At 42.9% G+C, this 14,264-nt stretch overlaps 1 protein-coding gene across 1 annotated transcript in view; it reads right to left on the minus strand.

The window, feature by feature from the left end:
- Nucleotides 1-14,264, minus strand: part of LOC123941165 (coiled-coil domain-containing protein 162-like) — a 132,884-nt gene that overhangs the window by 70,232 nt on the left and 48,388 nt on the right. The window contains exons 16-19 of the mRNA XM_046004070.1: nt 13,793-13,842; nt 12,448-12,624; nt 3,401-3,518; nt 95-260 (exon numbers count right to left, since the gene is read on the minus strand). Of these exons, the coding sequence (XP_045860026.1) occupies nt 95-260; nt 3,401-3,518; nt 12,448-12,624; nt 13,793-13,842 (511 nt within the window). The remainder of the gene's footprint in view (nt 1-94; nt 261-3,400; nt 3,519-12,447; nt 12,625-13,792; nt 13,843-14,264) is intronic.

A 14,264-nucleotide genomic window follows, 5' to 3' on the forward strand; every position in this document is an offset into this window, starting at 1 on the left:
TAGCTTCCAATTTTATTTGCCAATTATAGTTCAGTGAAGTTGGAGGAAGAAAAGTGAATACCAAAGGTGATCTGAATCACCTCTAATCACTTACCAATGCCCTCAGTTCCTCCCCAGTCGCCTTTCAAGGGGTTAGCGCTTAGAGGAAATTCAAAACATGTTGGACAATTTCCAAGTTGAGCAAAACTGAAAAGGTAGGCCACAATATCATGGAGAGAGGCTATCAGCTGTAGAGTTAGCTGTAAGGCTTGGAAAGCTGCCTGTGGGTAAAATTAACAGAAAGAAATACATTTTAAGAAGTTTCTAAGAGACAGGAGGGAGACAAACCATAAGAGACTCTTAATCTCACAAAACAAAGTGAGGGTTGCTGGGGGGAGGAGGATGTGGAGAGGGTGGTTGGGTTATGGACATTTGGGAAGGTATGTGCTATGGTGAGTACAGTGAAGTATGTAAGCCTGACGATTCACAGACCTTACCCCTGGGGCAAATAATACCTTATATGTTAGTAAAAATAACTAATAAAAAACCCCAAAAAACAAAAATAGGGGCACCTGGGTGGCTCAGCTGCCTAACGTGCCTCAGGTCATGATCCTGGCATCCTGGGATAGAGCCCTACATCGGGCTCCCTGCTCAGCGGGAAGCCTGCTTCTCCCTCTCCCACTCCCCCTGCTTGTGTTCCCTCTCACACTGTCTCTCTCTCTGTCAAATAAATAAATAAAATCTTTTTAAAAAGAGAGAGAATTAAAAAAATACATGAGCACATCGATTAGGGATAATATCTTCAAACAAGAATATTAAACATTTTCACAATATAATACAGGTTAGTAATTACAATACAGGTTAGTAATTATAATACAGGTTAGTAATATCTGAAAAACAGAATACAAACCTAATCCTCAACCAGGTTATATGTCTTTGGACAAGGTAAGTCCTAGAGTGAGGGGTTTAAAGCAATGTGTTTCTCTTTGCTTAAAGACACTGGTGACCAGAAACACAGCAAAATGTGTTTGCAGGACCACTGATAGATTACAAGTGTCACAGATAAACTCCTAGCAGGAACCCGTATTCAGATACCACTGCCGAGAGGGAACACCTGTAAGCAAAGTGTAGGTATTTATCAATGTAGTTTAAACACACAAATAAAAAAGATCAAACCCTGGGGCGCCTGGGTGGCTCAGTGGGTTAAAGCCTCTACCTTCAGCTCAGGTCATGATCCCAGGGTCCTAGGATCGAGCCCCGCACCGGGCCCTCTGCTCAGCAGGGGGCCTGCTTCCTCCTCTCTCTCTGCCTGCCTCTCTGCCTACTTGTGATCTCCATCTGTCAAATAAAATCTTAAAAAAAAAATCAAACCCTGGACCTTAAATATTAACATTCAAGTGAAGGAAAAGTGGAAAACGATGGTCCAACTTAAAGAACGTAGTATTTACATATATAATACATAATTATCTTTACACTTAATAGTTATAAAATATATACTATATATTTTGAAACATCTAAAATTCTTCAATGAAAGAAAGGGCAGTTCTATTTTTAATTATTTGAGGAAACTCCATACTGTTTTCCATAATGGCTGCACCAACTTACATTCCCATCCACAAGACACAAGGGTTCCCTTTTCTCCACATCCTTGCCAAGACTTGCTGTCTCTTGTCATTTTGATAACAACCATCCTAACAGGTGTAGGGTGCTCTCTCATTGTGGTTTTGATTTGCTTCTCTCTGAGGATCAGTGATGTTAAGCATCTTTTCATGTACCTGTTGGCCATCTGGTTGTCTTCTTTGGAAAAATGTCAATCATGACCTTTGCCCGTTTTAAAGTCAGATTTTATTGTTGTTGTTTTATAGGAGTTCCTGAGTTCCTTACATATTTCAGGTATTACCCCCTTATCAGATACGTGGTTTGCAAATATTTCTTCTCCCATTCTGTAAGTTGCCCTTTCATTTTGTTGTTTCTTTTGTTGAGCAGAAACTTTTTAGTTTGATATAGTCACATTTATTTATGTTTGCTTTTGTTGCCTATTCTTTTCGTATTATATCCAAAAAATCATCACCATGACCAATGTCAAGGATCTTTCCCCACTTTCCTCCAAGAGTTTTGCAGTTTTCAGTGTTACACTTAGTCTCTAATCCACCTCAAATTAATTTTTGTGAGAGGTGAGAGGTAGGGGTCCAGTTTCATTCTTTTGTATGTAGAACTACCATATGATCCTCCCACTCCTGGGTACACATCCAAAGTCAGTATCTCAAAGAGATTATCTACACTTTCATGTCTGTTGCAGCATTACTCATAATAGGCAAGCTATGGAAACAATCGAAGTGTCCAGTGGATGGATAAATGGATAAAAAAATGTGAAACACACACACAGAAGAATATTATTCACACATTCAAAAAAGAAAAATCCTGCCATTTGCAAAAGCATGGATGAGCCTGGAGGATATCATGCTAAGTAAAATAACCAGATAGGAAAAGACACATTGGACAATCTCGCTTATATGTTGAATCTAAAAAAATAAACAAAATGTTGAAATCATAGAAGAGTAGTTACCAAGGGGTGGGAAATGGATAGGCGTTGGCCAAAGGGTACACATTTTCAGTATCAGATGAATAAATTCTGAGGATCTAATGTGTACCATGGTGCCTATAGTTAATGTATTTCATACTTGGAACTTTCTAGGAGAGTAGATAAGTGTTGCTACCACATGCAAAAGAAGGTAACTATGTGAAGAGATAGATATGTTAATTAACTGGGTAATCATTTTACAAGGTACACATACGTTAAATCACGTTACACACTTCAAACATATGCAATTTGCTGATTAGTTACATCTCAATAAAACTGGGGCAGGGGCGAAGAGGGTAAGAAACCCTCTTACCTAGGTTTTCACTTAACAAAGAAAAATCAGAATGTTCCCATTGGCCATTTTTCAGCGTTACACTTCACTTAGAAAATACTTACTTGAGTACTCTGTGTATTTCTAGATCTACCTTTTTTTATGGTTATCAATATTACCCTCTAACAGGAAGTTAGGTACACAGAGCAACCCCTCAAAAAAACAGGCTAATGGTTATGCCTGCCATCTCCTCCTGTCATTAGCTTCAGGGCATCCGGGTGGGATTTTCCGTGAAGGGTGTGGGAGGAAATTGAGGATTAATAAGGAATGCGGGAAGCTCAGATTAGTGCTCATTAGTGACTAGGGAGAAACAGAACTCTGGGAAATAATGAGGCCCAAGAGAAAGGATTATGAAGCAGGCAAAAATATTGGGAGTGGTGTGAAGACTTCGGGTACTAGATACCCCTGGAAAAAAAGAAGAGATGTTCTCTGTGATTGCTACGCTTAACCGCGAGACATAACAAAGCCCCAGCCAGTTTTCATTCTGGCACACAGAAAGAAATACAAACCTCTTCTGGCAGAGTTTTGAACATAACCAGCACTTCAGAAGGATGGGGCAGGAACCATAAATTGAGGAAGACTTTCCCGTCAGCAGACAGCAAACCCCGCGGCCGGGCCCGAAAACTCCTGTGGCATTATAAGAAAGTTTGGGTCAGCACAGCATTTCTCTTTAAAAAAACAGACACCCCGATGGGAACTGTTTCTAACGCGGCCCTGCAGCCACAGCTCCAGGCTGGGGTGACACCCGAGCCGGAGCCCGGTGTCCTGGCCCGGGCCAGCACGTTTCCCTTTCAGGCGGCTCACAGGTGGCCTGGGTTATAAATAACGGAGGAGAGGAGCAGGGAGGCTGCTTTTAGCCCCGGCTGTGTTGGAGGAAGGTGTGGGTTTGGAGGGCAGGAAAGGTGTGGTGAGAAAGCAGAGAGAGGACATGAGTGAGATGGCTGGCACCGTTCTGGGTGTTAGTATTTTCTCACTGAATTCTTATGTCCTTAGAATGTGCCTGTGTTGTTATTTGACAGAGGAGGAGACTGAGGTTCTGGAAAAGCTTGCCTGCCCATCTCCTAAGAGATGAAGCTGAGACTTACTTTGTTTTATTTTTTAATTTTTTTTTTTTTTTAGAGAAACAGGGAGGAGAGGGAGAAGCGAGTTCCCCATGAGCATGGACCGTGAGGCGGGACTCGGTTCCAGGACCCTAGGATCCTGACCTGAGCAGAAGGCAGCCGCCTAAAGCCTTTGAAGCCTGCCGTGCACCTCCCTGGGGGCCCCTGGGAGAAACCACCGTCCTGAATTTTACATTCATCACTGTTAGTTTTTCTTTGTGGTTTTACCATAATTGGATAAAACATTAAAAGATTATTTTGTTGGGTTTTGCCTGTGTTTGACCTTCATACCAATGGAAGCTCGTGATCTTTCTCGTATACCCACTGGGGAAAGGTGGCATCTTGACCTGGTTTCTATGTCATCTCAGGAATGAGGTGGCCCACTGTAACAGAGGGGGGGTAAGGGGGCTGTTTTCTATTTGAATGGATTTGGTGCCTTTACGTCTAATTGTGTTCATCTGGTGTGAAAATGGTGCTTGTGCAGTTAACAGGTGTGGATTCTGGCATCAGAGGACCCCATTCTGAGACCAGCTTCCATCACCCACAGCTGTGTGGCCTTAGATGCACTACCATCTGAGTCCTTGCATACGTAAAGTGGGGATAATGATTCCCAACTCACAGAATTGATGTAAGGAATAATTTTTAAAAAGAGTATCAAGCTTGTGAAAAAAGATTTTGTAAGTTGTGCGGCGTTATACAAAGTTTGTTGTTAGAATGCTAAGGTGAGGGTATCTAGCAAAGGGGCCAAAGGTGGGTAGGGGGCAAGGAACCCCTGTGGTCCAGCAGAGAGACCTTGTAGGAACCCTTGGGGTTAATTGTTAACAAGTGGGAACCTGAACACACTAATGAGAGGATGTCCTAGAAATGAGGGTTATAGGACAAGGCCAGAGAAGGGTGCCACCTTCGACCCATCTCAGCTCTGCTAGACAAAGCAGGCCTCACAAGCACACAGACAGTGGAAGGAGGTGTGTGGTGGGTATGGAGCCCCCTAACCCGGCCAAAGAACAGCCCCTCCCCCTTAAGCCCTCTGCTCTGCTCTTCCCACTCTGTCCCTAGTCCTGCACGGTTGTGTCCACTCTTCTGGATGCAAAGGCCATCCATTCACCAGTGATACCCGAATCCACCTGTGCGTGCCTGGTCCCCTCCCCAGGACCCCACTTGCAACCTGCTTCCTGTTGGTTGGCAGGGTTTCAGACCATCTCAGTCAAAGAAGGCAAGAACTGAACTCCTGACCCTCTACCACCCCAATCCTGTGCCTCCTCCTCTGTTAAAACAGCCACAACCCTCAGTCACCCAAGTCAGAAATCGGGGCATCATTTTTAGAGCCTCCCTTCTCCTTTACTCTTCAGGTCCTACTCATCCCACTATTGTCTATACTTGTACCCAGGTTTCTTGCCCACTTCCCTCGTCCCTGGCAAGGACTCCTGCTGGGAGGTCCTCACCTTCTTGGGGGCACTTTGGAAATCACAGGGGTGTTTTTTGACCCTTGTTTTTGTTTCTGGGTCTCTGGGAGAGATTCAGATGACCCTTTCCACTTAAGTAAAGTAAAATGTAACTCATTTTAACTGAGGGCTGAATGTTTTCAGTATCAAACATTCGGAGTAGGAGACTTTTTGAATCATTAAAACTCTACGTGAAGTGAATCATTGGCCTTAAAGCCACCTTTCAAGTCTCAGGGTTTTAATCAGGTAATTTGAGGCTTGGGAACAAAGGATGGTGTTAGTTTGGAGAAATTTCCTTTATTTCAGTAACCACAAAGTCAGACTTTCCTGTCCTGGAGCAGATCAAAGCCAGGGTAACCCAGTCTTATCTCTATTGTTCACTTCATGGATGTCCGAAGGTGCCCCAAAGAAACATCAAATATCAACAATAAAAAGTCACCAGGGCCTGCGGCCAAGCACACGAGGTTGCAGGCTGAAGGGCTGGCAGCAACAGTGAGACTGAACCAGTCCTTGGCCTCGGAGAAGCGCATACCTCCCTGGAGCCTCAGGGACCTCTACCAAGTGTTACCCTTTATTTCTCATCCACTCTTTCCTTCCATTTCCACCCCTGCCTGCAGCGAGCAGCCATCTGCTGGGGAAGGACAGAGAGTAGCAGAAAGCTCTGGGTCCGAAGCGCAGGGGTATAGCCTGTTCTCAGCCCCACAAGGAGGGTTCCTCCCCACTTCTCGTGGATGGGCCACCAACTCCCTAGCCTGTCAGCTCCTTACCAGCTAGACATCATCCCCTTTCCCCTTCTTTCCCCTCCAGCCATCCACTCTGGGGCCACATTCCAGACCTTATCATTACCTGGGACCTCCTCCCATCCAAAGACTTAAACCCAAAACCCCCTTTCCCATCTTTTCCTACACCAATCTTTTATTCCAGTTTCCTCACTCATCTACTCCCAGTAAACCCCCATTATCCCCACAAAATATGTTCCTTGACATCGTCCAGCCCTCTGGTCTCCCCCTTTCATCTGTCAGTTCCATTCTGACTTCCCTCCTTTCCCTGCCCACACTGGGTCTCGCAGTCAAGCATAGGAACTACTCGTTCACCAGAACCTTTCAGTCTCTGCTTCCTTGTATTCACTACTCATCTACATAGCAAAACCCCAACTCTGGATCTTTCTGACTATTATGTTTTTGGCTTCTAGTTGCATGTTGCTGAGCACAGCTGGAGGAAATCACACCACTAATTGTACTGATGCAACAACGAGTAAATGGTTTCCAGCCTGAGCTGTGTCACCCTGGGACAACCCTTATTCTTTCCTTTGATCAGCTTTCATGCCCATTTCCTTTTCTAATAATTCCAAGACTTCGTTCAGCCTCATACCAAATTCTTGCCAGCAAATGATGACACAATCTTATTTCATAATTGAATTAAAGGCCATTGGCTGGAACTTCCCCTACCTCCTGTGGGCCATTTCCCCTACCTCCATCTGCCCCTTCAGTCAAGGTCAAAGGCAGAGGTACACACCTGGGATATGAAACGGAGACGGCCACTGCCCTCAAGGTTCTTACACTTCTGAAGCAGCTAGATGTGCAAACATGATTTATGATGGAGGCTGGTGGGATGAAGTACAGTTGGCCGTTGAACAACACAAGGATTCAGGGATGCTGACCCACCTTGAAGTCAAAAATCTGTGCATAACTCTTGACTGCTCTGAAACTTAACTACTAATAGCCTACTCTTGACCAGATACATGGACAGTTGATAAACACATATTTTGTATGCTATATATATTATATACTGTATTCTTATAAACGAGGCTAGAAAAAAGAAAATGTTATTAAGAAAATCACAAGGAAGGGGCACCTGGGTGGCTCAGTGGGTGAAGGCCTCTGCCTTCGGCTCAGATCATGATCTCGGGGTCCTGTGATAGAGCCCCATGTTGGGCTCTCTGCTCAGTGGGGAGCCTGCTTCCGCCTCTCTCTCTGCCTGCCTCTCTGCCTACTTGTGATCTCTGTCAACTAAATAAATAAAATCCTAAAAAAAAAAAAAAGAAAATCACAAGGAAGAGAAAATACATTTACAGTACTCTACTATATTTATAAAAGACAGATCCATGTATAAGGGGACCTGTGCATTCAAAGCCATGTTGTTCAAGGGTCAACCATATATGAAAGTCCTGGATACATCCATATTAGGGAGCATCAAGACCTGTTGGGAGGTCTCGAAAAGGAAGAAATAAGGAAGAAATTCACCACTGAGGCTTATGAGCTGTGATTCAGTATCTCCCTCTCTACATTTTTCCTCTTTAGGACACTACCATTTGTTCCCCATTTAAAGGAATTGTGATAAAATATACATAACATAAAATTTATCATTGGAACTGTTTTTGAGTGTAGAGTTCAATGGCATTAAGTACTTCCACATTGTTGTGCAACTGTCTCCAGAACTTTTATCTATCTTCCAGAATGGAAACTCTGTACCAATTAAATAATAATTGCACTGCCATCTTTTTATTTATCCAAGCCAGAGGCTCTGGGTGACGCCCAGCTTCCTCCTTTGCCTTTAGCCTCCCATCAAATCCACTTGGCCAACTGGTTTTACCTCCTACACATCTCCTGTCTGTACAGCTTCAGTAGCTTCCTAAATGAGATTCCCAACCATCATCTTACTCCCCCTTTGCCTGCTGTTGAAGGACAAATGCCAGACTTTTGGATCTTGCTCATCATTCTGTACATTCTCCTCCTCATTGCTCATCCTCACACACCCGGGTGGGAGCCACTCAAGAGCGCACGTGCTGTCTCACATCTCTGTGTCACTGCACACGAGGGTCTCCCAGCTCGAACTGAAGTTCTTTTCCTGGTCTACCTGAAACACTAACCATCCTCTAAGTCTCAGGTTAAGCATCCCTTTACCCTGCAGCCTGCCTGGCTCCCCATCCCCACCTCCCCAATCCTTAAGATAATAATGAACATTTCCTGGTGGGTGTTGCTTTTATTATTCTCTTATTATATTTTAGTCTTTATCACAATGTATTGTAATTACCTATTTTCCCAGGGCACCTGGGTAGCTCAGCTGGTTAAGCCTCTGCCTTTGGCTGAGGTCATGATCTCAGGGTCCTGAGATTGAACCCCATACCAGGATCCCTGGTCAACAGACTCTGCTTCTCCCTCTGCCCCTCCCCTCATGCACGCTCTCTCTCTCTCTCTCTCTCTCTCTCAAATAAATAAATAAAATCTTTTTAAAAAGATTACCTATTTCCCCTTGCCTAAGGGGCAAGGACCATGTCTATCCAGTGCGGTACAGCACTTGGCACCAAGGTTGTCATGTACTGTTGTTCGGGTTGTGCCCTGAGGCAGCCAGCAGTGGCTGAGATGCAGCCCATGTTTTACTTTCCAAGCTCTGCACCCTGGCAGGGGGCTACACCCACCCAGAGGAAGGGCCGCCTTCTTTCAATGCACATAAACACCATGTGGGATCTTGGCTCTACCTGTCACACAGTAAGGGTTTGACTAATGTTCTCACATTAACCCTTCTCTCCCTTCTTCACTCCAGCAGGTGACAGACACCCCTGCTCTTGAAATATGCCTAAGCATCATCCCAGTCTCCAGACTCTAGTCTCCTCTGGAGCCATGAAAAACAAGGAGGCCTCAAGGGGCATCCTTCTTGGGAGAAGAACTCCCCTTGTCTCCTCTTCTATAGAGACTTGGGCTTGTGGATAAGGTTGTCTCCGTTAAAAGTAAATATAATACATTATAGCCTTTAAAGGATTGGAATTTTAAACCTACAGAACTGACAGGGCTCTGCTGGTCAAGGGATGGCAAACACAACCAGGGAGGCCACCTTGCCCCTGTCCTTGGCCATGACAGACATTGCCAATCCATGACAACACACTCATAAGCTTGGGATGTCTCAGAATCCTCCAAAGGAGAAAATGTAGAACAAGGCCACTCATGAAAAACTATTCTGGAAAATATGGTTGTTTCTCATTAAAAAAAAAAAAAAAAAATATATATATATATATATATATATATGTGTGTGTATATATATATATATATATATATATATATATATATATGTGTGTATATATATATATATATATATATATATATATAAGAATCCTCCAAAGGGCATTAATTGTTAGAACTGACATTTAAAAGAAAACTTATTTTTTATCTTCGACCTAACCCAACTCCATATTTTAAGAATGAGGTGAGTGAGGACCTGTCCCTCCATGACCCTCACCATTCCCCAACTCTGTCCCTTCGTCTCTAGTTAAACTCGTCCTGGGGTGATTCCCATCTATCATTTCACAAACACTTCTAGATGGCCCCTTTCCAAGCAAGTCTTTCCTCAGCAGTTCCATTCCTTGGAATCAAACTCTAGACAACCTAGCACTGAAAATCTTAGCATGTTGAATGTCAGAAAGCTGCTTCAGTGTTCTCACTCATCAGGTGAAGAGTTGAGGTTCAAAGACTGAAGAGAAGTGATTTGCCTGAGCCCTCAGGGCAACTTATAATTGAGCTGGGTAAAGTCCAAATATTCTAACTCCAAGACCATGACTCTCTCCACTCTATCTCCTTGTGGCTGATGTTCATTTTTGTTAATACTCAGTACATGGAATCACAGACTTTGGAGTTAAAAATAATCTTATACTTTTTTAAGCTTCCACATAAGACAGAAGTTCCTTTCTCTATTGCTCTGTTCTCTGTGGTGTATTAAAAGGAACAGGTTGAAATCTGGGGAGTTTAGGAAGTAGGAGTTGGGTATAGTCAAAAAATACTGAATCTTTTTCAGTCACTGCTTCTCTACTGTCTAACTCTATGACTTGGGCTCTGGGTGAGCACTTACTTTGCCCACACTTCAATTGACCAGAGTCCTGCCATGAAATTAGCACACACTGACCAGATGATTTAGGTCTCTAGGCTCATCCCCCTTAAATGATGGTTTCCCTTGATCTTTAGGAAACACAGTCATCTACAATAAACAATACAGGAATAGAGCAAGACCTGCAAATCAGAGACTTTTTTTTTTCTTTTTATTTCTACTTCCTGACCTCCTTATTTGGGTGCTTCAATAAAACAGATCAGAAGCAAAGACAGACTTCCTGAATACATTTGATCCTAAGCATAAATGTAGTGAATGTGTGGTTTGACTTCTGGAAACTATTTTAAAAATTTGATCCCAAGTATAGATAGGGCTTATAAATGGTTGACTTGGCTAGTGGGTAGATGAGATAATGAAACTAAGAAGTCAGAGGATTATCCTGTGATGTTTCATAGAAGAGAAAGATACACTTCAGCCCCATTGGGCAACAGGTGTACAGTCAAACCCTTGAGCAAAATAGTCAGTCTACTGAGGTGTATTTGCCCTACCCTTCCTTCAAATGCATTCTTCCATGGGGTAAATGTGGAAGTCGGCCCAAGTGGATGCACTGGCTGAGCTTATGAGACAGACACTGGTCTCCACAAACTAGGCGCCTATAAAAGTGTCAAGGTAGGACTGGTCACTATTTTGGTAACCGGCTATCAGTTAGTCAAGGACCTGAAAACTCAAGCTTTTTTATTCTCCAGATATTTCTTTTTTTTTTTTTAAGATTTTTTATTTATTTTTTTGATAGAGAGAGAGATCACAAGTAGGCAAAGAGGCAGGCAGAGAGAGAGGAAAGGAAGCAGGCTCCCCGCGGAGCAGAGAGCCCGATGCAGGGCTCGATCCCAAGACCCTGAGATCATGACCCGAGCTGAAGGCAGCGGCTTAATCCACTGAGCCACCCAGGCGCCCCAATTCTCCAGATATTTCTAGCCTGTTCTATCATCCCCATTTTTTTTTGGTGAGCTCTGACTTACCTGCCACTTCCTTTTTTAACTTCTCCCCGAGGCCCTGGGCTACAGTTAAACACTCCCTCTTTTGCGTCCTCAAGGAACATTTCACATAACTCTAGCAGATTACCTTTAAAATCTTTGAAGTTACTTTTTTGTTGACAGCGCTTTCCCCCACTGGGCTGAATTTACTGCCAGAGTTAATGGCTTATTTACTTTCATAACTCCAGCACATAGCAAGGTGACTGGTATTAAATAAGCACTAAATAAATGCTGACTGAATAATGCATGAATGAGTAAGTGAGGGAATGAGTGGTCTGATACAAATGGTCTCTCAATTCACTTTCATCTATCTGGTCTATGATATTTATTGAGTATTACTATTATATAACACTAAGCTCTGTGCCTTAAGGGGAAGAGTAAGGTAGAAAGTAAGCTCACCATTTTTGGCCCCCCTTGGAGACGGAAGAACTGTGTAACACCCCTTCTTTCTCCCTTTCTTTCTTTTCTTTTCTTTTTTTTCTTTCCTTTTCTTCTTTTTTTCTATTTCTTTTTTAAGGAAATGTGGTTGCTGACTGCATAGGTATGCTAACTCTTCCATCTAGATAAGTGAACTCCAGGCAGGTTGAGTTAAGAACTTTTGGAAAACTGGATAAGGCATAATAAGGAAGTATGGAAGCAGCTCTGCTCTTATCACTTAATATCACTCTACATGTATTTTTTTTTCTCTGCCAGAGAAATACAGAAGGGCAGATTTATCCAAGGCACTGGTGTATCAATGTTGTGTGTGTGGTTGTGTGTGTGTGTGTATTTCTTATTTCTTCTGGTCCCTTAAGTAAAATATTTGAAGTCAGGACAGCTCAAGATCAAGATTACTTATTTGTTTGGTTATTTTAGATGCTGGCTTATGTAAAAGGGTGTGACTGATGGAAATCTCTGGGCTCTCCAGGGGAAAACAAAAAACTGCATAGATTGAAAAAGCAGTGAAACAGCCCATAAACAAAGAAGCTCTTCTGGGTTCAAATGCAAAGATACTGTTATTCTTAGAGTGTTAGCTCTTTCTTTTGCCCTTCTGAACCAGGAGATCAAGGTCAAATGCAGTAAAGAAAGCAAGATTCCCATTCCAAATTTAACATGCCTCCTCCCTCCTCCCTGGGAGGGGTAGGGTATGGAGGTGGAGTAAAAAGACCTAAAGGAAATTACACACCTGGGGTCAGCCTTGAGGCCCTCCTTGGAGTCTCTCAACCCTTTCTTTTCTTGTGGTTGCCCCACCATGAAAAATGTATCTCTGATGGTAGGGAAATCTTCCAGCAGGGCTCTCAGACTATTGCAGTATGCCATAATCTGACCCCGAAGAGCATAGTGAGACATACGGTAGTTGAACCTGAAAGTCAGAAGAGATGATGTCCATAAAGTCAATCGAAGTTATTCCATCTTTCCCAGAAGGATCTACTTCCCTAAAAGATCTTTCAAAGATACAGAGGACCTCATCAAGAAGAAAGTTCTATCTGGTTCTCTTGCCTGAAAGCTAAAGGCATGAACCTCTTCAAAGCATCTCCCATCCTTCATTTCTGATACTCTTCTACATGTCAGAGAATAGTTTGGTTTGGTTTTATCCAATAGAATTGTGTTTATTTAAAAACAAACCACCTAGTGATCCGAAGGGGCACATGCACCCCAATGTTTACAGCAGCAATGTCCATAATTGCCAAACTGTGGAAAGAGTCTGGTGTCCATCAGCAGATGAATGGATAAAGAAGATGTGGTATATATACACAATGGAATACTATGCAGCCACCAAAAAATGAAATCTTGCCATTTGCAATGATATGGATGGAACTAGAGGGTATTATGCTAAGTAAAATAGGTCAATCAGAGAAAGATAATTATCATGCGATCTTACGAATATGTGGAATTTAAGAAACAAAACAGAGGACCATAGGGGAAGGGAGGAAAAAATAAAACAAGATGAAATCAGAGAGGGAGACAAACCTGAAGAGACTTTTCTTTTTAAAAAGATTTTATTTATTTATTTTAGAGAGAGAGTGAGAGAGAGAGATGAGAGAGCACACAGAGGGAGAAGCAGGCTCTCCACTGAGCAGGGAGCCCTATGTAGGGCCTGATCCCAGAACCCTGGGATCATGACCTGAGCCAAAGGCCAACACTTAACTGACTGAGCCACTCAGGCACCCTCCCCTCCCCCCATAAGAGACTCTTAATCATAGGAAACAAACTGAGGGTTTGCTGGAGGGGTGGGGGTGGGGGATGGGTAACTGGGTGATGGACATTAAGGGGGCATGTGATGTAATGAGCACTGGGTATTATATAAGACTGATGAATCACTGAACTTTACCTCTGAAACTAGAAATACATGTTAATTAATTTAATTTGAATTAAGATACATAAATAAATAAATGTTCAGTAGGAAAAAAATCAATTAAAAATTTAAGAAAACCACCTGACTCATTGTCTGGATTTCTACAGAACATAGCAGTTTATTGAATTCAGGGTCAGAGAAATCAGCGTATGTTGTTCACATACACCATACTTACTTCTGACAATATTCAACTATAACATCTCTCTTGACTTTACCAACTTCATCCTGTAATAAGAGAGAATGACAGTTTTTCTATTAGATGGTTGGCTATAAAAACTCCCCAGCCTAGTACATGTATACAAACTTTTAGTAAACTTTAAGTAGGAAAGGGCCACACAGTTGAGATATTCTTTCTGAAGTCCAACTTGTTGAGAAATACTCCTCCATGGTTCTCTCCCAGTCCTGCACCCCTTGTTGAGTAGCCAAGAATGCATGGCCCTGGCCACTCTTTACCTGGGCCATTTCTCATGGTTCTGTTTACAAAAAGCAATACTGAAGGATGGGTAATGTCTCCCTCCAGGAAAAATGGCAAGCTTGCCATAAAGAGTGGAATCTTCCTCAAGCTCAGTGTCATTTGGGACAAAAACCCCTGCATACATCTGGTCTTCTCCATGTTGCCCCCTTGGGACTTGGGAGGCAAAGAGAAC

The sequence above is a fragment of the Meles meles genome, chromosome 5 (genome assembly GCF_922984935.1).
Source record: "Meles meles chromosome 5, mMelMel3.1 paternal haplotype, whole genome shotgun sequence".
In the NCBI taxonomy this organism is placed as follows: Eukaryota; Metazoa; Chordata; class Mammalia; order Carnivora; family Mustelidae; genus Meles; species Meles meles.